The sequence below is a fragment of the Vanessa tameamea genome, chromosome 18 (assembly GCF_037043105.1).
Source record: "Vanessa tameamea isolate UH-Manoa-2023 chromosome 18, ilVanTame1 primary haplotype, whole genome shotgun sequence".
Classification (NCBI taxonomy): domain Eukaryota; kingdom Metazoa; phylum Arthropoda; class Insecta; order Lepidoptera; family Nymphalidae; genus Vanessa; species Vanessa tameamea.
The window spans coordinates 9,362,981-9,388,544 of record NC_087326.1 but is presented as its reverse complement, the minus strand read 5'-3'; the positions used below and the strand labels follow the sequence as shown (position 1 = coordinate 9,388,544).

General features: G+C 32.6%; 2 protein-coding genes across 5 annotated transcripts in view; one reads left to right on the top strand and one right to left on the bottom strand.

The window, feature by feature from the left end:
* Positions 1 to 15,102, top strand: part of LOC113399080 (sodium/potassium/calcium exchanger Nckx30C) — an 85,017-nt gene extending 69,915 nt beyond the window's left edge. For all 4 annotated transcript variants that reach the window (XM_026638139.2, XM_026638132.2, XM_026638125.2 and 1 more), the window contains 3 exons: positions 996 to 1,134; positions 1,731 to 1,983; positions 14,333 to 15,102. In XM_026638139.2, coding sequence (XP_026493924.1) covers positions 996 to 1,134; positions 1,731 to 1,983; positions 14,333 to 14,576 — 636 coding nt within the window. In that variant the 3' untranslated portion in view covers positions 14,577 to 15,102. The remainder of the gene's footprint in view (positions 1 to 995; positions 1,135 to 1,730; positions 1,984 to 14,332) is intronic.
* A 7,524-nt stretch (positions 15,103 to 22,626) lies between these two features.
* Positions 22,627 to 25,325, bottom strand: LOC113398139 (uncharacterized). Its single transcript, XM_026636742.2, has 5 exons — positions 25,188 to 25,325; positions 24,571 to 24,808; positions 24,019 to 24,181; positions 23,341 to 23,502; positions 22,627 to 23,160 (listed from the first exon to the last, which is right to left on the bottom strand). Exons 1-5 carry the CDS (start codon positions 25,216 to 25,218, stop codon positions 23,035 to 23,037), a joined length of 720 nt encoding a protein of 239 aa, XP_026492527.1. The 5' UTR covers positions 25,219 to 25,325; the 3' UTR covers positions 22,627 to 23,034.
* Positions 25,326 to 25,564: the final 239 nt, after the last annotated feature.

The window sequence follows — 25,564 nt, the reverse complement described above, 5'->3', positions numbered from 1 at the left end:
AGGCGAGGAGTTATACTTCTGAAGAGAATTATGAAGCTTTTTGCACCACTACTTTGAATTGACTTTTGAATCGTCATTTTTCAGAATTGTATCAAACGTATAGCTACACCCGGTTCAGAATGTAGATTCTACCAAGAAGAACCGGAAAGAAACTCAAGTAGTTTTAATATAATACTATAAAAAAAAGCGAGTATTGAGGTTAAATGTATAAGATTCAAGTCAGAGTTTAGTCTGGTGACTGCGTCATTTTTAAAAGTTCATATGACTTCCTGAACTACGAACTATTTCAATATTTATAAGAATATTAACAAAGTTTTTTGGCTCACTAACACAGGCCAAACTCCCGATGAGACTTGGAAACTTAATTTTGCTATAGTACTTCCGAACTATATTATACATATAGTGAGATATTAAGTTTGTCGAGTTCTCATATGTGGTATAAGTCGTTTTGGTTTTTTCGACAGTATGAACATTAACTTTTGATTTTCCAAATTGGTAAAAAAAAATATATTGAAAAGTTATAAGAACAGTTGAATCCGATACGTCGGACTGACGCGCGTTCGTTTCAAACGTTTATCAACCATGTCACAGTACATCCTGTGACGGAGCTACAATCGTGACTTTTGGAATCAGATCGAATAAGGCGTCAAATGGCTTCCGATTCGTTACACGATGATGCATTGATTCTTTTCTTCTTTGAATATTTTTATTTGAAACGAGGTTACTAATACTCACTAACTATACATACCTAATATACATTTTAAGATGTTATGAGTACTACAGATAATTTTGTTCATCATCTTCGTTATATAATCAATTTGTTTATTTATTAAAAGATATACAGTTTAACCATTACAAGATGACTCTTTTTGATTTGTACGGCCCGCGCAAGTAAACATCGCTCTTCGATACCAAAACTTATTTTAAAAAAGATATAAGATATATCTTGTTTATAGTATTAGTATCATGTATTAACATTGTTCTGGGTTTTGCAGATTGGAGATCTGGAGGACGACACGATGCCGTTGGATATGTCGTGGCCCTCCGGTTTCCGCAAGCGAATCACATATTTGTTGGTCGCTCCCATTGTCTTCCCATTATGGATGACCCTCCCGGACACGAGGACTCCGAGAGGTACCAAAGAGCGTCCATCAGCACCATCACGATCTTATATGAAATTTCTGATTTTCATTATTTTATGTACCAATCATGTTAGATATTCTTAAAAGATTAGATATTTGTGAGACTACTGTTCTGTACTACTCTTCAACCTCCATCTCCTATTCACATCCTCGTGGAGTTAAAGAAATCAGTACACGTATCAGAAATTTTATCCAATTATATAATTTTCCCCATTTTCTAATGACCACAATATCTTTCGTCAAAAGCCATTTAAAAAGACAAATTAAGCCCCAGAAAAACGCATACAGCCTAATAAATTTCTTGGTTGTTTTTAATTACATTCAAACAAGCAATAAAAGCGAATACAAATTCAACATTATTAATACATCAATGCGTAATAATATATGCTTCGAAAGTGTAGTAATTATTAATTATTGACGTATTAACAAAAAAGACTCGTTCGTGCTCTACCGGGAAAGTGTATTCGCTGATAATTTTGTATTCGTTTTTATTGCTTCACTATAATGTTGCGTGCGCTCCATCTGCCTTTTGTTTTATAATCTACGCCAATATTAACAAAATTATAATTATTTATTTTCTTTTTCCAGGGAAGAAACTGTTCCCTGTAACATTTATAGGGTCGATAGTTTGGATAGCGTTTTTCTCCTACCTCATGGTGTGGTGGGCGAACTTGGTGGGGGCGGCAGCCTACGTGCCTCCCGAGGTGATGGGGTTAACGCTCCTCGCCGCGGGTACTTCGGTGCCGGACCTGATCACCTCAGTAATTGTCGCGAGGAAAGGATTTGGTGACATGGCCGTCTCGAGCTCCGTGGGCAGCAATATTTTCGACGTCACTGTTGGGTGAGTTAAATTCTTACAAATGACTAACTTTTAAGTGTGAAAACACTTATGTTAAAAGTAAAACAGGCCTAGAAGCATAAACTATTATAACAATCAATGGGAAAGTAAACCTAAAGGTAAAAAAAATATTAAAAATAAGTAAAGTTTTAAAATTAATTTTAATGAAATTGTTGAGATTAATAATCCTCATATTTGGATAGGATTATGGCATACATATATAATACAGGAGAAAACCATCGTAATTATAAATAAAATTGCGTTGTAGTAGGATTCATAATCGTAAATATAAGTACCTAAAATCGTAAATATAAGTACCATTCATAATCGGTAAATCTTTGGTTTTACTGGAAAATCTTAAGATTTACCGTAGTTCGAGCTTTTACAGTAACATATATATAAGTTATGATATACATGTACAACGGATTTTATTCGGATTCTATGTTTTCAAGAATCATTAAGTCGGTTTCGTTGAAACAAAAAAATATTTTTGGATCTTCCGTAAAGGTGTCTGTGCCGTTAATGAAACATAGATGTTGAAGAATCTTATAGGTAATCTTCTTCGTATTAAACGAATGCATTATAATGGTTTAGCAATGAATAGAAACATGACAAGACAACTTTATGCATTCCTTAACGATTCATCCAATTTTGATGAAACTTTTCAGAGTTGTTCTGCGTACGTCTGTAAAGTTAGGTCGTCCAAAAATAAATATTTCCCTGTATGTTTGTCTTCAGTAAAACCTATTAGGTGGGCTCTTAATCTCCCCGCGTAAAGCCGGTGCCTAGTCGTAAATAAAATCATTGAAAAGCATTTAAAAATACGCTAGTCATTAGCTATCTAACTTATATCTTAAATATACCTCTCTGGGAAAAAGGGCGATCCCTATTGTGGGACGCTGCATGCGTTGACACATTGGTCCCGCCTCATATTAGGGAACAATGATAAAATGAGGCGCCTGGAAAATGAAGCGATCAAACGGCGTAAATGTTTGTCTGTAATTCGAGATTATATTTTCAAACGAATAGATGGTCTATTTGTTTGAAATCATTATTACTTTCTGATGATAACACTCTTGTCACTAAGTCTAACGCCTAAACTGTTAGAATTGCGACTTAACGAGGAAATTTTGCAATATTTTATCTTTATATACGTGTCAGTACTTTGTAATACTTGACTTCGTACGGGTAAAATTTGTACAAAGCTACATATTCCCTCTCATAAAATTGACATTTCCAAAAATCCATTCTTATAGGATGTGATCTTGATGGATCGAATCTGTGAAACAAATGAATTTTATAAGGATTTTACGTAAATACTTGTCATAGGGCACATTGTTCCGGAATATGAAGAAGCCTGTGTGCCATTCTAAACTAGAATGTATCTCTGGGCCTAATTTCATTCAGATCCGTTCAGCTGTTCTAGCGCGAATGAGTAACAAACATCCATCTATCCAAATTTCGCATTAATAATATTAGTAAAACGTAAACAAAGTTATATTTCATAAATATTAGTTCCGATACTAAGTGTAAATTCAGTATTATTATATATAAAATCTATTACATAAATAAAGATATACGTCGATGTTCTAACCCTACATTTTTCATCTCAACAATACATAATTCTTCTTAATTTTTATAAAAACGCCCCTGAAACTCAAGTCAGAGTTACGTCACGGCGAGCTCGAACACATTTGGAGCGGAGCCAAAAACGAGGCGAGAGATATAGTTGAAAATAATTTTATTTTCCTTTCTAAATTAACTTGCAGCTTACTCTTGCGAGCTTAAAATTTAATTGGAAAAAAATTGTTCGCTGTTTACAGACCATTTGGGTTTAAGGGGCTGTTATCACCACTTTTATTGTTATTAGTTTGAATTATTTAATATTACTGGCATAGCTGTGTACTGTGTAGTAGCTGTCAGATATTTTAGTACAAGCGTGTATACCCTATTCATATTTACTGATGGTATTTACTGAATAATATCAAGTTACTAACTCTCTGAACTGAGACTATCGTAATAGAAAAATCTCTACGGACTTGAACCTATCATCAGGTTCAAGTCTTGGGTATTGTCAGTAGCACAGTTTTGTGTAAGCCTTTCTGCCTATATTTTTAAGACATTGATGGATGTATACAGTGTGATCGTCAATTTTTGAGAGTCTGCTTTACAACCTGCCAATAGGTGGCGCTGATTTAAGGCTCGTTTCTGAATTGAGCAAACTAGACTTCTGTATATATTATACAATCTGGAATAGATTCTTCTAATTAAATTTCAAAGCGGAGTAAGTAACAGCAACAATTATGCTTGGTTCAAATTATTCCAGTAGTATTTCAGTCGAACACTGGAATGCCAAGAAATAATGTGAACTAACACTGGAATTTACCAATTCCAATCAGCGATCCAGTCCAGTCACTTGATTGTCACTATAATGTTACCGATTCATCAGCTTTTGAATGTCTGGAATAATGCGAGCCTAGTATCATATCACAATCGTTTCATTCATCATTTCGGTCCAACGATTTCTTCAGGCGTAAACACTAATCACGACACGTTTTAATAACTCATAAAAGGCACTCTAATTTAACCTTTACCGTTTGGAGAACGCTTTATTTAATTTTTTTTAAATCTACATGTACCGTAGTGTACCGTTTATTTCGTATTTCCCACATTTCTAAATGTTTCAACAACTGCTTTCTAACTGTAGATTAAAAATGTTGCGTTACATTTTTGTCCTTTTTATATGCGACTGTGTGTGAGCGACGGTTTATTTAATACTAGTTTTTCGGCGTTGTTTCACCTGGTTTACTGAATCCCGTGTGTAGTAGGACTAATATTACTAATGTTTATGTTCGTATGGGTTTTTAGTAGCAACGAAAAAATGCCTAAACTTTTAGATATCGTATATACTATTTCATTTTCTCTGAGAGACGGCATTTACGCGTTTCCTTCACGCGAAGTGGGGAGTTAAGTGGGATTAACCAAAATACCTACTAAAAAACCAAAGATGCCCACTCCGTCTTTTCGAGAGCGTCACGGAATTGTTTGAGCATAATACCGTGCCAAGGTAGCCAGATTTAACCCATAGGCTACCTAACACCCGCCTCGCCTCTCACACATAGGCAAACCGGCGGACAGAAGATGTTATATAACCTGCCAAGAAAAAACATCAGAAACTAAGATGTTATATTACTTGTATCTGTAGTTACTGGCTTCCTCAACAAAACAATACTCAGTATATACATTAATGTACAATATTTAAGTATAATTTATACAGAACACTAACTAATTCAAAACTAATAAGCATATTAGTCGCTAATATCAAAGGCAGTACAAAGGGTAACATTGCTTTGTCTACCAAAGATAGCTGATATGGAAAAAAGTAACAATGTAAGACCATGAAATGGTAAATCATGTCGTCCAGTAAAATAGTGACATAGGGAGCTAACGCATGCTATTAGAAATCGTTAAGACACTGGAGTGTTTGTTAGTGAACAATGTAACTGTTCTATGTGATGACATTACAATTTCTTCTCTGATTAATAGCTTGAGTTAAATATATTTGTACTACTTACTTGGTAGTGGGGCTTTGTGCAGACAGATTAGGTACCGACCAATCATCAAACAGCAATACTTAATATTGTTGTGTACCGGTTTGAAAGTTGAGTAAGCCAGTGCAACTATATGCACAAGAGTAATAACATTTTAGTTCAGTGATGATGCAATGAATGGGTAAAATTTCTCGCAGTCGATATTATTCGCACTTTCCATCAGGAAGCCAATTTCACATTCAGCCTACTTGTTTAAATATATATATATGTTACATAATAAAATCTTTTCTTCTTCTTTTGACTGCCCGTGTCCCAATCTATTTGGGGTCGGAGCAACATGTATTCTCCTTCCATTCTCCTCTGTTATTAGTCATCTGATCTTTCAAATCTACCTTTCTCATGTCCCCTCTCAGATACTCCACCCATGTTTTATTAGGTCTTCCTCTTCCCCTCCCTCCCTCTACACTCATGGTCATCACTCTTTTAATTACGTGTGCCTCCTCTCTGCGTCTTACATGTCCATACCAACTCAAACGGTTTCCTTTCACTATTTGACGACCTCCTTGGTCAAGTAGTGTGTACACCGGTTTTCATGGGTACGCTACTCTGAGGTCCCGGGTTCGATTCCCGGCCGAGTCGATGAAGAAAAATTTCATTAATTTTCTATGTTGTCTTGGGTCTGGGTGTTTGTGGTACCGTCGTTACTTTTGATTTTCCATAACACAAGTGCTTTAGCTGCTTACATTGGGATCAGAGTAATGTATGTGATGTTGTCCAATATTTATATTTATTATATTTATTTCCGTTATTGGTTCGACTTTCAGGCTTCCTTTTATATACTTGTTTCTTAATCTATCCATTCTCATTACACACATCCATCTCAAAATCCTAATCTGTGCTACAAATTGTTTTAAATTAATACCTGTATAATAAAATTAATGGCCCGTAAACGTGGCTACTGCTGAGCTAAAACCTCCTCTCCTTTACGAGATAATGCTTTGAGTTTATTTAACCACCTTGCTCTAGTATAGGACTTTGTTTTAAAGGAGGTCGGTGAATACACGTTTAACATAATTATATTTAGCGCAAGCGGACTTTTAACATAAAAAATCACATATAACTTAGTGGTGCTCGTCCGGGTTTTATCTGATATTCGGTTAAATTTTTAAATTCGCTCTTAAATTCCGTACTTTGATATCATAAATGGACATTTAAGGAACGAAAATCGTAAGAATTATCTAGTTCTGTAGTTACGAGCTCTCTCCCAATGTCCGACAGATAATAAAAATTTATAAAAATATAATGGTAACTCAACATCCAATAATTATCATCACATAACAGTTGAAAAGATTAAAAGAACTCACTTGAATAATTAAATATTTTAATTGGGGATTGTAGTACGTAGATGTAGTAGTAAGTAGTAGTAGTGGTAATAAAAGAAGTACACTTTTGACATTAATACTTTTTTGTCACATTCTCAAATCTCGGTGAGTTCATTGAATGAACATGATAACAAATTTAATTACGTATCCTTTGGCAGTTTTGACTTAAGTATTAATACGAATTTGCGTATGTTTAATATGAATAAAATAAATTACAATTAAAAAGTATTTAATAAAATAGTATAGCTACATTTATGCAGTGGATAGTAAGTCCCAATTTCCGTGAACTTTGCGCCCTTCATTCGCATCAAAACTCTTTGACACCGATATCTGAGGTTGAATGCTTCTACGTTTATTAAAGATCGTTTGTGTGTGCAACTGTTTGACTAACTCTGGCCTATTTTCGAGCTAGTGAATAAAAATTGCAAATGACATGAGATTGATTATAGGTTGACTGCCAGTCTAGTGCTCAGTCTCATAATCCGATGGGACGGCAAATCCAACGTGACCGGTCAGAGTTCAAGTATAAGACCAGGTGCTTTACGTCCTTTCCGAGGCACGAGAGGATAAAGGCTGCCAATTTCTAGACTTTAAGCTGAGAATTTTTCTATTAAAAACGCAATACATTTTTAATGACTCGACTTGGAGTTTTAACCCAGGATATACAACCAAATAAGCTAGGACGAAATAAAAATAATAATAATAATAATATATTTACATAATAACTATGTCCACTCGAAATGGTTGCTAGAAAGTAGAATTTCAGCTCTAAAATACAAAATAATAAGGAATAAAAATGACACGCTTTTGACATCGTAAGTACTTCAATAACTGTGCCATGTTTGCGACGAATAAAATATTATAAATATATTTCACATAAAATGTAACCACGCGCATACTCTATTGCATACAGTTCTACAACTGTGGAGAGAATTTCAAATTAGTTCCGTTTTATTATAAGCCTTATGACTCAAAACAAATGGGTCATTTTCCCGCAGCGATGCTCGCATTTCACTAGCATTGTGTCACGTATAAAACAAGAAGAGTATTTTATGAACCTTCTAATATTTGTATTAGAACCATAAAATAAATACGAGCTGGCCCAGTTGGAGCACGTGCACTATAACTGAAGGTTGCGGATACGAATCCGGGCAAGCACTTCTGATATTTGGATGTCCTTAATTAGTGCTTATACTGAATCCCATGCTTGGTGGTGAAGGAAAATATAAATAAATAAATATTGGACAACATCACATACATTACTCTGATCCCAATGTAAATAGCTAAAGCACTTGTGTTATGGAAAATCAGAAGTAACGACGGTACCACAAACACTCAGACCCAAGACAACATAGAAAACTAAACTTTTTCTACATCGACTCGGCCGGGAATCGAACCCGGGACCTCGGAGTGGCGTACCCATGAAAACCGGTGTACACACTACTCGACCACGGAGGTCGTCAGAATTTTTGCATGTGTTGGATAAAAATCTACCTCGTATAATATATACATCACCCAAACCAGCATTGACCAACCAGCAAATTAAAATAAGCTCCTAAATATTCTTCTCAAAAGAAAAGGAGATCTAAGCCCAATCGTGTGGCATTTTCTGGCTATTCCAAATAAAGTACTGCATATATGATGAGTTGTTCGAGGTTTAACTGCAGCGTCGTTATGCAAATTAAGGAAATATCTCTATGACTGTATATGTGTGATTGTTCTATGGAGCCATATTACGAAATTGGTAAAATCTTACAATTTGGAAACATATTTCGAGTTAAAATATACGAATTTTATACAAGCTTTCCGGATCGACGATATTTTTTTTTAACTTAATATGATAACGTATAGTTCAACAGCCTGCAAAAAATGCCACGTGCTACATGCTATCCATAAGACAAATAAACCTTACTAATAAATCTATTAACAATTTAACTATTGAAAAAATTCGTTCGTAATTCTTAATTTCTCTTACTTTTTCTAAGAAATCTGTTCACGACACCGCCTACCACGACCTTTAGTATTTGCAAGTATTTGCATTTACCAAATTTTCTATAATTTACCAATCTACGGAAACAATAGAAATATCTTTAGTAAAGCTTTAGAGCAATTTGCCAATCATATTTTGAAGACTATTATCGTTTGACATTTTGGTAATTTTACATGATGCCAGTAGTTACATGAGTTATTCCTCGTTGTGTCAAAGAGTAACCTTAGGTATGAGCGCTGAATGAAATGTTATAAGCTCTTATCGTTTTAATTTTATTATTGGTTTATTTCATTAATTATTATTTCACTGCCCGTCCCGAATTCGTACGGGAAAAGTTCACAAAAGTAACCCCTCCCATTTACGTCATCCCATGAAATTGAAATTTCCAAAATCCTTAATGCTTAGCTTAGAAGATACTTGCGTTATAAAATAAATATATTCCAAATTTCAGCTTTCTAGAGCATTATTGGCTGTGCTTGATAAAATTCAACCAGTCAGTATAAATGATTAAGTACATCAAAATCCGACAAAGACAGATAGATACACTCCTCCCGCTGGATAACGATATCCGTTTATCGATATCATTAGTGAATATTAATATATCAGCATCTCTTTCAAAACATAAATATGTATTCAAAGTGTTTCAACGTTTCGACAGAGCTGCATCTGCCGCAGTTACGAGTTGTCCCTGCCAGATGACGACAGCTGAATTTAATGTGAATTTGGGGTACTTAAATTCTAAACTTTTTCCAAAACGACATTGCGATGAATTTTAAGTATTTATTATATTGTCTATTGATATGATTGCATTTACTGATGCATTTATTATATTGTCTATATTAATGCAGTCATCTGCATTAATAATAAAATCAGGGACAGTCTACTAATAAAATTCAGACGAGACTACACTGGAACTCTATAACCCGTCTTTATCCAGGGTACAGGCGGGCAAGAACCCGAATGCCACGCGTTGTGGGACGCCTTGCTTGAAGGTGGTTAAGTATTAGACCATGAACGAGGTAGAATGTCTTTTAAATTTATTTAAGAGGGAGAAGGGGAGATCGCAAGCCGCTGCTTGCACCTTGGTGCTTGTTCTTAAGACGGGATGGAGAACTATACTGAATACACACATCATTATAAAATTAGGTATAAGTAGACGTCCATCGTTGACACAGCGCCGCAAGAAACTGTACTAGCACATGAAAATTCTGTTGTACTTGCTTGGGTTTGAGCCGGCAATAATCGGTTAAGATGCACGCGTTCTAACTGGACGATCTCGACTCTCAATTTAATTATATAAAAATTATTAACTTAACATTAATTTGAATTTATTCGTTTATTTATTTAATCAATTGTAAAATTATAATAAATCTGTATGAAATCAATCACCAAAGTAAATCTTGATGTGACGATGTATTATTATAATATAACTATATGGTTATATTTACAAAAAAATATTTAAAAAAAAACACCAGTTAACTAAATACCTCATTCTTCTTCTTCTTTCCGGTTAAGAAGGTGGATTTCAGAAAAAGGTTTTCCAGGATAATTCAACTATACTTATTTCACCCCACCCTTATACTTAGAACAGCCTTTATTTAAAAAATAACCATCATAAATTTAATAATACGAAACCAGAACTTCATTATTCTAACGATTCCGCTAAGATTCCTTAAGAACAGAATTGCTGACAATTCCAGTGAGATAGCCATTCCAGAATCGCATAATCGTTTGAGCAATTCTATTCCTTATTCCTTTGAAAATAAAATAGAAATTTCTTAATCTGAAATCCAGTTACGATTTCTATAGGACTAGACGTTGCAAAATCGATGATGAAATATGTACGACGGAACTTTACGGAAATAAGAGTTCATTTCTATCTTTTATTAGCTGGAGCGTATGAATTGAACGGATTCAATCATTTAAAATTAAATAAATTTTCCAATACAATAAGAGAAATAAAAATTATTGTATAACAATAATTCTTTAGAGTTTTTATTAAGTAGCCATTTCAATGAAAGACTTGGAGCTTATTCCACCACGCTGGTTCAATACGAGTTGATGGATTAGAGCCGGTGGTTATTCAGGTATACATGCATATGTATTTGTAACCGACTTTAAAGATTTAAAGATAAGATTTTAGATACGTTCGGTACATTTTTTTTTTGTTTAAAAAATAAATATACTTAGTAGCGTGATCTAAATGGGTAGACCAGGTTTGGATCACACCCAATGTTGACATAAAATTAATTTGATGTAATATTTATATATACATATTATATTTTCTCACATAACGTAAGACACGTTAAGAAAATTTATTTTATTCCTTTTTATAAATATTCAAATATTTATTTTATTTTATTTTTTATTTATTGGAAAAGTTACACCATCAATTTATATATGGATATAAATATTTGAATTATATACTATATATAACTATGATTATATATGACTATATTACTTCTGCAACAGATAATATCAACGATCAGTCAATTAAGAAAGTATTTCTTAACTTTAAAATAGAAAAGAAGCTAAGCAAACTACCATGACGTTTCTTAACAGTTCAACTGGTGTTGCTATATAAAAAAATCCCTCGAAGCAATGTAGTGCGAAGCTTAAATACTTAAAAATATTTGTACTACAATAACTTTAACAAAAATCCACTTTATATAAGACAGAGGATTGTTTTGAGCTAACAACTTTATTTTTATCTGCGATGTCTAGGCTTACAATACTAGACTGCACTGGCTTAGTGTGCATCATCCGATCGATAACATAAAACTCGTCTTGATAAACTATATCGACTTTATTATCAATGTAATAGAGTCCAAAATCCTTCAGATAATTCTTACCTAAAAGGCTTTTACAATACACGGAATACTCAACTCTACATCGTCTGTACAGAGTACGTTTTCCAACGATCACTTCAGAGCAACTCGGTAAATGGATGAGCCTGGTAAGTGCTACATGTACACAATGGAAGAAAACATTGTTATTTTTGAAGAATTTTTTCTTGGAATTATACTTAAAATATGCCCTTCCTATTTGTTACGTCTTTTAACTTCTGGCTATTTATTAAAGTTTTCCCATTTGAGATTACATTGAAGCTACATTAAAACCAATAGCCCAACGGTTAATAGTTCAACTAATCCGAAAATTAAATTTCAAACTCAGCTTTATTTTTTTTAAAGAATCGAATAGTATTTCCCGATTTTAAGGAATTACTAATGTTTTTATTTATTCCTCCAATTAAGCATAAAGCTTCTGCTCGGTGTGGGGACGACATTAGCCCTTTTTACATCGCCAGGGGGCCCGTAAACTTCTGCGCTATTGGCGTTTATAATTCATCACGCGATTGGTAATGAAAAAATACATCGTGAGAACCAACATGAGTCAGATGAAATTCTGTCACGTGTGTGTATAACCGATTTGAGCAGTGGCAACACCAAACTTGTTGCAATGTGTTATTACTTGAAATAAATTACAATATTCCAATTTTGAATTTAGAATAGAATGAAGTTTACTTCAATCTCTTACTACTAGACAGATAAATCATAATTATAGTTAAAAACTTTAACATACTGCAACACAGACTAAGAATACGTAAAAGACAGCGATCGCTTCCAAATAATATATATAATAAATCTAAGAAGTAAAATTACATATTTGCCTCTATATACATACATACACGTATTTATATATTTCAATCCAGTATAGTATATACCATTTAATTGAAAAACCAATGAAACATATACTTAAATAATGTAAACAATAAATTTAATTTGAAAAAGTACCAAAATGTATGTTCTGCTATAAATATAAATAACATGATCATAATTCATTTAAGTCACCTTGAACGAGTAGTTCATTGAAACGGAAATTTAAATAAAAATAATTAAATTAAAAAAATGTTTGGTCTTACCTTATATTACCAGCTTATAAATAGACCTGGCTTCCGACTAATGAGTCAATGTAGGAGTCATATGAAGATTGTAAGAACGAAATCGAAACTCACCGCAGAACGCGAGCGTGAAACGTCAGAATCTGATATGCGACTTTAGTATCAAAACGACGTATCACTACAAATCGGTTCGCATCATTATTATTAAAGAAGGATCGTTGTAAACGTAAAAATATTCTGTTTTTTTATGAATAAATCCTTCTTTGAAAGCAATATAAGTCAAATTTCGAATTCGTATTTGTTTGCAGTAAAATTATTTAATGTTGGCTTAAAACTATTGTGACGAAGAAATTTTGCACGTGTTTTTATGATATTTTTTTATAACATTACTATAGATATAAAAACATTTGCAATGTATGCATTATACAAAATTGCGCCACTATGTTTCAAACTATGCCCTAATTTTAGCCAGCTCTACAACAATGACCTATAATACTAACCGAGTCAGCCGTAAATGATCCATAACTGGCGTGAAAATTTACATTCTGATACTATCTACCCTCAAGCCTTGGCCCAAATGTTGGGTCAAACGAAATGCCAACTCCCCCAGGATACAACCTTGCGTGATTTTTCGACTTCTCATGAAAAAAGCTGATACGATCTTTATTTGAACATGTTTCTTATCGAGAACATTAAACGTTTCAAAAAATTAATGACTAATACCTAATATTATTACTTATAGGAACTTCATGCGTTTAAATTGTATATTAAACTTCAGCGATTTCAAAGGAAATATTACGACTATTAATTATTAGTTAATAACTAGTAATAACTATTAATAATTCATCGATAAATTAATCCACTAACGGAATTAGTTTACAATTGTGGATATAGATACAGGATTAATTTGCGTAAGGACCTCTGTCTGTTTGTCTGTTGCTCTTTGACGACCAAACCTCTGAATTTGATTAAATTTGATTAAACAAGTTTCAATTCCAAGGAAGAGCATAGACTACTTTTTATACCAAAAACATTCACTTGGTGGTAGGGCTTTGTGCAAGCCCGTCTGGGTAGGTACCACCCGCTCATCAGATATTCTAACACCAAACAGCAGTACTCAGTATTGTTGTGTTCCGGTTTGAAGGGTGAGTGAGCCAGTGTAACTACAGGCACAAGGGACGTAACATCTTAGTTCCCAAGGTTGGTGGCGCATTGGTGATATAAGGAATGGTTAATATTTCTTACAACGCCACTGTCTATGGGCGGTGGTGACCACTTACCTGACAACCAACGCCGCTAAGCCGCGGTCGACAACTAGTGAGATATAAAAATCAACCAACCATCATATATTATGCCGCCGTTGTGTTCCCGTTTGAAAGGTGACCGAGTCAGTTTAACTACAGGCACAACAGTTTCCAAGATTAGCGTTGACGATTTAGCTGCCCATTTGCCAGTCTGCCTACCTATATTAAATAAAATAATAAATAATTATGAGTTGTACTATTTTAAAATATTTTTCCATTTTCAGGTTGCCTCTGCCTTGGCTCCTCTATGGCTTGATATACGGGGAACCAGTTCAGGTCAACTCGAAGGGCATGGTCTGCAGCATCGTACTACTGTTCGCCATGCTGATCTTCGTCATCATCAGCATAGCCTGCTTCAGGTGGAAAATGAATAGGGGTCTCGGTTTCACCATGTTCCTCCTTTATTTCGTGTTCGTAGCCGTCAGTCTCGGCCTCGAATATGGCTACCTCCATTGCCCTAGCGAATAGAATTTGATTATTAGCGAATCGAAGATCGCAAATACAATAAACAATTACAATCAATTAAATTATTATGTTTTAAAGAATAGTTATACTTTTTTGATGTTTTTATGAAAAAGTTAATCCTTTTTGGTTGTTCAAGAATAATGACTTACGAAAAATATATTAAAACGTCACATTTTTCTTCCATTAAAATAAAAGCTATCTCTATATAAAGACAGAATATCATCATAATCTCATATGAATTATGGGACTAAAAATAAAACAGCGATGTAATTTTAAATTCAACAAAAATTAAATCACGTACAAGAACTTTTTTTTTTTTTTTAAATTGTAACACTACGCACCGTAGAACAAGAATTGAAATGAAATTATACATATTATTATATTGACTTTACAACCGATATAGCTCATTTTAATAGCATTTCTTTAGATTTATTTGACGCTCAAATATTTGTTAGTCGTAACATGTGCTGAAAAGTTAGCACAAAATAGTGACAAAAATACTTTATTCCACGAATGCCTCGTCTATAAACAATGTTCGCACTCAATGCGTTAAACATTAAACTCACATTACTTATAATGATTGTAATCGATTACTCCGCAAACATTTTAGATAATAAATTTGACGACCCTATAAATAAAATTAATATCAATTGTTTTCATTGTAAGGATTTGTTAAGATGACAAAGAAGCAATACAATAAAATTTGTACTTAAAAATTATTTCATAATATATCGAGATACTGTAAACGTAGTTAAAAGATATAGTGTAGATATTTATATAAATGTTAGTAAATATTATTATTCAAGGCTTTTACATAAATATATTGTAGCTAATATTAATACCGTGTTATATTTTAAAGATAGATTATCAGTAATTTAGTTCAATTAAGATTTATTTTGTAAATATTTTGATTGTAATAACTTTGTAGATATTGATTTTGTTATATGTGTCCTAGGTCGAATTGTAATTCGTCCACCGTGCGAGGACGGATAGTGAGCAAAGTATTTTATAAGATTTTTTACACAAATCACATACAGCCGTAGATCATTTATTCCAACGATAGGAAATATCGATCAAGATTCAATAATGTATCAATTATAGTTCTTTAAAATATAATCGATAAAATTTATCCAAAATTTAAAACTCAAATTGTCTGTTTGGGTTTTTAAAGGACAATTGAGAACGTGTATCAAAATGTAGTCCTCGCGAAGATCAGTGTTCTTTACATGTTAACGGTGTGTCGTCTATATTATATTTTTCATATAATATTAATGACGTTGGATGTGGAATATACAACGGTGATGCCGAAGTCGCTGCACAAATGTTAATTAAAAATCGTACTGTAAATAAAAATGTAGATGACTTACTGAGTGGGGCAGATGTGGCAGGAATGGCAAATGTTAACGTATCATTGGAAACACAATGTGCCTCTGAGTTCAGTGATCTATAGCTAGGTTTTATTAACATTACTGACCTTATTTTTTGTATACGGTACGGGGTGATTACGTGTTTTTCATCTTATTAGCAATATTTAATTGTCTAGAGCTACCATCGGATTGTTCAATTTCCTAGTCACATGTGTTCCGCTCAAAAATATATTATATTTAAAATTTTACACTTTCTCTGTAGCTCATATGCGTAAAAGTACTTCTTCTTCTTTATAAGTTTGACCTTCAATGTCTCTGTCTTTTTCTCTCTCTCTACTTTTAGATACCTACTATATAACTACGCTGCTAATATAAAATTCTAATCATGTTTTCTTTTTCAAAGCTAAACTTAATCACGGTTTAAATTTTGAACGGCCATCTTTGGCTAAATTGATAAAATTGTAACATCTTGAAAAACCGTCCGTAGATACATTTCAATGCTGTGAATCAAAATTGTTTCGAACGAACAAGTTATTGATTGAGAAAAAAAAATAAAGATAATTTTGTAAAAACAATTGTTAAGATCCCACAAAATATATTGATAACCCGCCTATTTGACATAGCAATAAATAGACTAGAATAGATAGATAATATTATTGTTAAGCTTTGACAATTTCAAATCAAATATCGCCTTGATGGCGAAATATTATTTAACAGAACTTTCTAACATCTTCGTAAACCCAGAGTCAATCTTCAACAAGGCATTCGCTTTGAACAGCGCTCAAATTATCAATGTTATCAAGCTTATCGGAAAGGATTTTGAAAGTGGAACTGAGCAAGCATTAGCCAATTCGAGTTTTATTATGCATTTATTTTGGACGAATAACATATCGGTAGGTTGTTCTTGGTTACAGTCGTATAGATCATATTCTGTGATAAGGAAATTAATAATTATTTAAATAAAAGTTCAATAAATGAAAATTTTCTTCAAATTACACGGAAACTGTAATACTCTTTGTATATATTAATATTGGATTTGATAGCCTTCTGTAGTTCGCTTAGCAGTGTCACTTCTGATCAAACAGTTTCACATGCAAACTTAGTTAATCCGAATACTGTTCCAAACTCTTTACTATCCTTACAGTCATAGGATCCTGATTCAGAATCTTCATCAGATTTCATGTCTCTCGGTGAATATGAAACTGTATGATTTCGAAGTGACCATTCTATACAATTAATGTAAGTTACAAACGATTTTTTCTCTCCATTTAAAGTTTCTTAAAGGGTCGCTGATATATTTAACATCAATTAGAAGTAGATCGCAGTAAATACAAAAAGTTTATCTAATATTTATAATAAGTATACTGGAAAGCACCAAGAGACATTCGTGTACGTTCGTGTACGTTAAATGTATCATCTGTAAGCGCCACCTCTATACCTATTCTGTATCTTACGTACTATATACACTAGACATTTCTATCTATCTCTTGTAATGATTAAACTATTATTAAGTAGAATCTGTAAATTAATCATCCTTCCATTGTTTCTAGTCGACATTGCGATTAGGTTACTTAAAAATACGGAGGGTTCAAATGATATTTACTAATATTATAACGATCATATCACGAAGCGCTCGTACGATGTTCATTCGTAGTTGCATCAAGATATTGCATTTGTTCAGTACCAAATAGCACGTGCCGAGCTAGTTTCCATTCTATTTCAAGTTTGTTACAATTACTAGAACCTATATGACTTAAACGGATACTCTTGGTGTCACGATTTGATACCTTTTACGAAATAAACTAATCTTTATTACTTCTTCGTAGTCTAAGTTTAGGCTTAAAGCTACCATTAAAAATTTAAAAATGTTAATTATCTTATAATTGAGTATGATATCCAGGTAGAATTGTTACTAGAATGGTTTTTTATATAAAAATAATAAATTTAATGGATAAAAGAAATAAAAATATAAAGCGTTGCATTTTCTTCGGTACGGCACGTTCGACGAACACCATAATTGTAATTTCAGTGCTAAGATTTCAAACTCTTCGAAACTATTGATATTCAGCTTTAAGTGATTCGTGTCGAAGAAAAGGTGATGAGTTTAGTCAACGACTTTTTTTCGTAGCTGAAACATTTCGATTACGAGAAAACAGAGTAATTTCGTTTTATTAAATACGTATCAAATGTGATTATATAGTTTTCAAATTATAATCCATACTAAGATCTACATTTGAAACTGTGAGTAATTATTATGATCTATTAAAACTTTTTAAATAAACTACTATTTTATGTTTTCAATCGTTAAACATACAATTTCTAAATGAAGACATTATTTTCCTTAAATATGAATATATTGACGAAAAAACTTATATAAAAGGATTAATTCTCGTATTCGAAATGACAGCGTAGATTGTTAATAGTGATATTATTAATTAAGGAAAAGTAAAAAATGTTATTACTTTTAACGACGTAGCAAAGTTATAGAGACTTTCAAAATGTTGGAACGATACAATGGGAGCGGCTCTTGATGATTATACTACTTTAAGTCTTGCATTTTGGACATTATTATATATTGGTTTAGTTCGTTATAATTATTTTTCAATATAAGAAACAGACATTCTAGTTAATTTATATCTGTGATTTGGTGCTAAAGGACCTAAGTGGGTTTTGCTGTTTGTCAAATCAAAATAATAAATGTATTCGTGCTAAAACGGCATATGTAAGCTTAACATTACTTATACCAATATGCAAAAAGGCTTATGTTATATAGTCAACCAACGTATGTTAGATGTTACTATTCTGATTATCAGAAGTATCCTTGATTGGCCCTTTTATCACCACCACAGATGTTATTAATAGCATTTGAATGTTCTGATTATGTATTTTGTACCACTTCATTTATAATATTATCATTTTCGAAATTAATTACAATTTGAATTTTAGCAATTTCAGCTGTATTGAAATCTTGATATACAGTAATATTATTGTTATGACCAGCAATAAAAGTGATTTTATAAAAATGAAACTAACGAAAATGAAGTACAATTGTAGAATTCTTTCGCCTTTTGTTGAGTTTCAAAAAATTTGTATTTTAATAATGGACACCGTTGTTCTAATCAAATCGTTTATTGATTGTTAAATTGCGATGATAGTTTTTTAATATATCGCATTGAGATGTTTACATTTACTGTTTTTTTAAATGTTCAAATTGGTAATATTTGGCGTATGACAAGAGCATCGGCGTGTCAACCGATCGTATTATGAAAAATTACAATAAAATAATAAAATAGTGAGTTACAATGTGTATTTATTCCCATAAGCCTGTTGATTTATTTTTTGTTTTGTTTTAATTCGACAACTATAATAGAAAATTACCTTAAAGTCAAAATATATAAATTCTATACCCTTTTAAGACTTGCATGAAATCGACTCCAAATTAATAATTACACACACATATAAATTATAGTAAAAGAGATCGTTAAAGCTTGTACTTAAGAAAACTACTGAGGTTGAACTCTTCCAATCCTCATATACGTATGCCAAATAGAAAGAAACATATTATTAAAAATTTGATAAATATACAAAACAACAACATTAATGAGAAAGATTACAAAACTAAAAATGCCATTCTAATGAATAATATGTGTAATAGGTTTAAATCGCTTCTGATATCAACGTGCGATTTAACGGTACCCTCTCCAGAAAGTCTTCTGCTGTCTGTACCGCATTTATGCAGAAATCATTTAGTTAATAAATCCTTCTTGGGGCAAGGTATCCGTCTCTATAATAAAATTACACAGACATTTTTAACTTTGCCGATTCATAAATTCAAATAATTTGTAAAAAATACTTTGATAAAGAAGGCATATTCAACACAAGATTATAAAGATGATAAAAAAGCGTGGAGCTAATACTTGTTGACTTTCAGGCAGGATGTATTACATACATATAAGTATAATTGTATTTAACTAATATGACTTTGTATTTTTAAATGTTGAAAAAGAGTAACTACAGATTTTATTGCCGGTTCTTCTCGATAGAATCTGCATTCCGAACCGGTGGTAGCTGGACTTATACTCATATAGTTTGTTAAATGACGATTCAAAAGTGCTTGTAACACCTACCTGAATAAAGTATATTTTAAAACGTTACTATATAATTTATAAAAAAAATTCTAGCGATGGCAATCGTAAAACAGTTTCCATATTTAATAAGCAAAATTAAGTCAGAAAATTACACAACATTTATATGTCAGAATTTTCTACTAAAAAAAATATTGTGTTCCAAAAATGTAATAAAAATCACTGATGTAATGCTGTAATATACTTTGTTTAATGTAAACATATACATTATACAAAGCGCTGTACATTATTTTCTATATTCAGAATCTTTTGGAACCAGCATAGTTGTCTCTAGAAAAGTCTAAGAACGACAATTTCATTACACCATCAGTCGAAAGGAAGAGAAGCTGAAGCGCCAAAAAGGGATTTTGGAAAATGAGGTTCAGCGTTTGTTCCGTGTAAGTTCCGTCTACATTGGATACAACACGACGATGTGTACTTTAAATTGGATATGACAGGTCTGTTGATGTCTTTCTGACCGATTAAGAGCACGACCGCCATCCTGAAAGAAGGATAGCCAACTGCACACGATAAATTATTATAAAGCACAAGAATGTGAAAAATCTTGGAAAAAAGTTTGGATTAATAAAAGAGACAATACAATCAAAATATTTATTCAAATTATATACTTCATCATGTGAAAATACATTATATATCTGTAAAGTAAATAAGAATTTCTGATTTAATAAATATAACATGGATCATGAAGACACTATAAATATTAAAGTAATATTCTCTTCTTAGTGTTCGATCTAGTATCCACTTAAGTGTTCAATTTTTCTTTTAAATTTATGTATTTATTTATTTATGAAGCATCTCGACTCATCACCCATCTCCACTTTAGTGAATACTTGACGTGAAATATCAGTCTACTTCAGAGACTTTGATTATTTACATGTACTGAATTGTGGCCAACAATACACGCACACTAGTCTTTGCTAGCATGACGTTTGAGTGTCATGTTTAGCTGTCACGCACACTAAGATAGTAAAATTGACTCTTTTTTTTTTTTGTAGTTCGACACTCTTATTACACATATAAATAATCTTAGTTCGGAAATTCTCTGGTATCTCTCTATAAATATTGGAGCGAAGTTTTAAACCTAGTTTAGTATTTAATTTATAAGAGATATCTTAAAAATATGTTTATATTTTTAAGTCCTCTTCATGCTTTTTTGAATCACAATATTAAGATAGCATTTTTATAGATGGTGTTGCTTAAACAAGAGATATTTATTAAAAAAGTAGTCTATGTCCTAGGTTCAATGATTTTGTCTTGAAATAATAACAGACAGACAGTTACTTATGCATTTTTAATATTAATATGGATTACTGTGAAAGTAAATTAACCAAGTAATATAATTATTTGTCATTAAATGTCGTTTAATATTGAACTCTGGTGATTGTTAATGTTACTATTAAAAATATGTTTCTGCAACATTATCATAGACACCAAAAATCAACATACAATATGAAGGAAATATTTCAATAAGTCAAAATAAATGTACTAATGTGTAAATACAGCTCCGTAGTCAAAATGTCTATTACCAAGGCATCATAACTTTTTATTAACAATAGCTAGAAACCAAATGTCCCATTTCACCTTGCACAAGTGGTCACTTCCATAGACAGGCACTGTAAACTATTCATTACACCGTCAATTTTATTAATCACGAGATCGAGATGCCATTTCCTTTGCTGTATTCATAATTATTTATTTATGAGCCAGAAATATTAGGTAAAACAAATTTTCTTTTCTCTTAACGAACTTTGCGAGGCTAATACTTATTAGCTACGTCCCGACTCCGTACGGTAAAATACATACAAAGCTACCCCTCTTAACTACTAAAATAGGGAGTATTTCTCTTTTTTAAATATAACTTTAAATATTTTTATATTATAATTATATTCATTCCAAAAAATACTAAATGTTAATAGACTTAAGTTATAACAATAAGTACAGAAACATGAAAAATATTATAATATTATTTTATTATTATTAAATAGATTCTTTCTTTGGAAATAGTTTGGCATAGATTATTCAAAAAATAAAACAAAAATACAACACTATGAATATGTATGTCGAGATACAACATAAAAACATTGAAACATATTTTTAAATGAATAATTCAACACTGTATTATTTCGAAAAGAAACGATTTCCCTACAAAACTCTGATCCTTTTCCCTTCAACAATATCATACCTTTGGTCCACCTATAATGCTGCTGTTTAATCGCTCAACTACCACAAACACCTTTATCTAAGGAATATGAAATTGCAGCACAAAATTATGTAAACTGAGATTCAAAAATGGTGTTCAAATAACTTGGGAAACCATCTAGGTGACTAGAAATCCAAGACTTGACGCTAGCCTAGGTCTAAGGCAAATTTAATAGCATCAGCGTCTTAGGTCCAAAAAGTCATAACAGTTTTTAATTTTTAAAAAGAAGAAAGTTAAAATTAAATAATATTGACTAATAACTCTCTGATAGATATTCATAATTGGTTAAAGTATAGAAGCAGCTATATATACTTAAAATACGAATGAAGACTGTCGGACGGTTGGATATACTGAGGACTTTATTGCACGATCTGTAAAATGAGGATCAAACCAAAAACATTTATAAAAACAATTGAATAACTAAGCCCTATCTATGAATCTTATGTGTAACAATCTCTTCGGATCTCTAAGCTATTCGCCTTCATCGTTTCACATTTCCATCTTAACATATATGATTTTTAAACTTTGGTTAAGTACAAGATTTACAAAACAATCAAGCAATAATCAATGTAAGTCCTGTCGAATAGCTCTTAAATTCATCGTGAAGGCTTGTAAAGATATTATACTGGAGATTATTTTTGGAAACTCAATTTCCAATACACGTTTATATAACGCCACTGGATAAACAATTTATCCGGGAATCTTTCCAAACTATGCCCACGCCCTTTTTGAGGAAGTAATGAGAAAGTTTAAAGCAGAGCGTGACGAAGTCGCGTGCGGCAGAACAAAAGGAACGCGAGTAGTGCCGCCAGAGCCGCGCCAGCTAGAAGAGTCTCTTCTCTACGCGTACCGCCTGCTCGTTCTACAACTGCACTCTAAAATATTGATAACACGAGTTAATCAAGAGTACAATTCGTAAATTGCTGTCACACATATGTTATGAACTGTTTCATAATCAAGAAGACTTCAACATACTTTTGACTAGCAATATGATGATTATTAAAAAGCAAAAAATTATCAGGAGACAAAATTAAATAAAGTATGATCGAACTTACCCAACCACCATGTCGAATAGCCCAGGGAGTTGCACATTGGGCTACATGCCTCGCAGCCCAATCCGCTGCTCTACACCAACCTCCAACCCTAACAGCACGAGCGACCACCTCGCACAGAAACGCCAGGACAACTAACGCTCTCTGTTCAATATGAACACAGGCCTAAAACAATACAAAATCTTTGATAAATCAAACCAGCTATCAGTTGATAACAAAAATATGTAGAATGTTTGAAGGTTCAAGAATCCTCTGGATTCTTGATGGACGGACAAATTGGCCAAATCAGGTGGTAAGTGGTTACCACTGGCCACTGAAATAGACTCTGTAAGAAATTTTAAAAATTAAACATAACGAATGCTTAACATCTTACTTCCACAAACCCACCCTTCAAACCGAAACACAATAATACGAAGTGTAGCTGTTTGGCGCTAGAATATCTGATGAGTAGGTGATGTGGGTATCACCTACTGATCCGCCCGGACCAGACGGGCTTGCGTAAAGCCATAGCACCAAAAAGATTATTAATTTATTTATTTAAGTGACCAAAAGCAGTAAATACTCGTATATAAAAATATATTGTTTACATATAAACAACGAACCAAAGCAGTCACTTAAACATACATATGTCATAAATTATATTAAATTAATTGGTGTTTAGATTAAGCACAATAATTTTACCTGACATAATTCTTGCATAATATCTTCAAATTGCACCTCGTCTAAGCATAATAAAGGTATGTGTTCAGCCCGCGCTGCCAGCCGAGCCCTAGCCTTTGTTTCTCTAAATCTACGAGCAGCGCGCTCCAACGCTCTCCAGTCCCTCCAGTACATCCACCAACCTCTAAAAATAGTTTACAAGAATATCCTATAACTTTAATTCGATAATTTGTCTTTTTTAATTATTCTTTATTATTATGATTCTTCTCTTACTCTTCTCGTGCCAGAATATTCTTATGAGTAATTTACATAAAAAAAACTTATAGTATATTTATTATTATAGTGCGCATTTTTCTCAAGTAACCTTGAAACATAAGTTTTCTAAACTACGTATAATAATCTACGTAGGTAACTATACGTCATATTGGATTTCTTTCCAATTAACGCTACTGTGAATAATTTCAAACATTTAAAATAAAACAAATTAAAAAATATATTAAAAGTACAATGTAATATATAGTTATGTACTTCTAAGTGTAAATAGATACACGTATATAACGCCATTAACGTTACCTTTGATCAGGATTCGCGGGGACTATCATACATGGCGGCGGTCGAAGTTCTTCAAGTCTCAAGTGCTGAAGTAGCATTGCTCTAAACAGACGTACACCCTTTTCCTCCTCTTCTCCTTCCAGATACGGTCCTCTCCAGTGCCCTTGACAATCATCACGTCTCTCTTCATCTAAGGATACCTGACGCCGGAGGGGAGCTCGTGGGGTGTTGTATTCCTCTAATGACTGAACACTTCGAGCTGAAATATCAGTTGGGGTAAGGAGATTAACTGCTCGAAGAATATCTAAACTTCAAATGTTTTATTTATTACTTTAGAACTAAATTCAAATGTTAGTTACATATTTCATTTTTAAATCAGTCCTATAAATATATTGAATCTAAATAGTTTCTCTTACATAAACACACAAATGTCACTGTTTAATCTAATTACGTGAAATTAACCTCGCAAGTATCACAAATTCGAAAGATATCGAACTCTTCGTCTTCATCTAACTAATTATCTAATTATATATTTACGTCTCTGTCACACTGTTCACGATTTGTAGCAAGTTCATGACACAAATAGCATATTACATAAATGTGAATTTCTGAATATTCTAGTAATTTTTATGAAATACCTGGTACAGCACGAGGCGGCACAAAAGCCATAATGGCACAGTTGTCTCACTGAAAGACTTTTTTCCTTCGACTCAATAATAGAAGTGACAGTGTAAACGCTAAACATAAGTGACCTTGCGTATTTTGTGTCATGTCACGGCCCTGACATAGATTTTTGAGCATGCGCACTAATTACTTCTCTCGTGAGGGAAGTTCAAAGCTTGAAAAAAGGAAGTTGACTACAAGTTTATCTTGTCATTTCGTGATTATACTATTAAATATTATTTGTATATAAACTTAATAGTGTTTTTTCATGTAAACTGCTGTTGTTATAAAATTGTACGTCAATATTTTTCCACTAACGTGATGTTCGTGGCGTTTTTATATCATATATTTT

What these genes read in the sequence shown, in the direction of transcription:
- LOC113398139 (XM_026636742.2), bottom strand. Translation starts at nt 25,218, where the DNA reads ATGGCTTTTGTGCCGCCTCGTGCTGTACCAG. An exon ending in GCCGCCTCGTGCTGTACCAG is followed by an intron (nt 24,809 to 25,187) that starts GTATTTCATAAA and finishes CTGATATTTCAG; the next exon opens with CTCGAAGTGTTCAGTCATTA. An exon ending in CTATTCGACATGGTGGTTGG is followed by an intron (nt 23,161 to 23,340) that starts GTAAGTTCGATC and finishes TCAATATTTTAG; the next exon opens with AGTGCAGTTGTAGAACGAGC.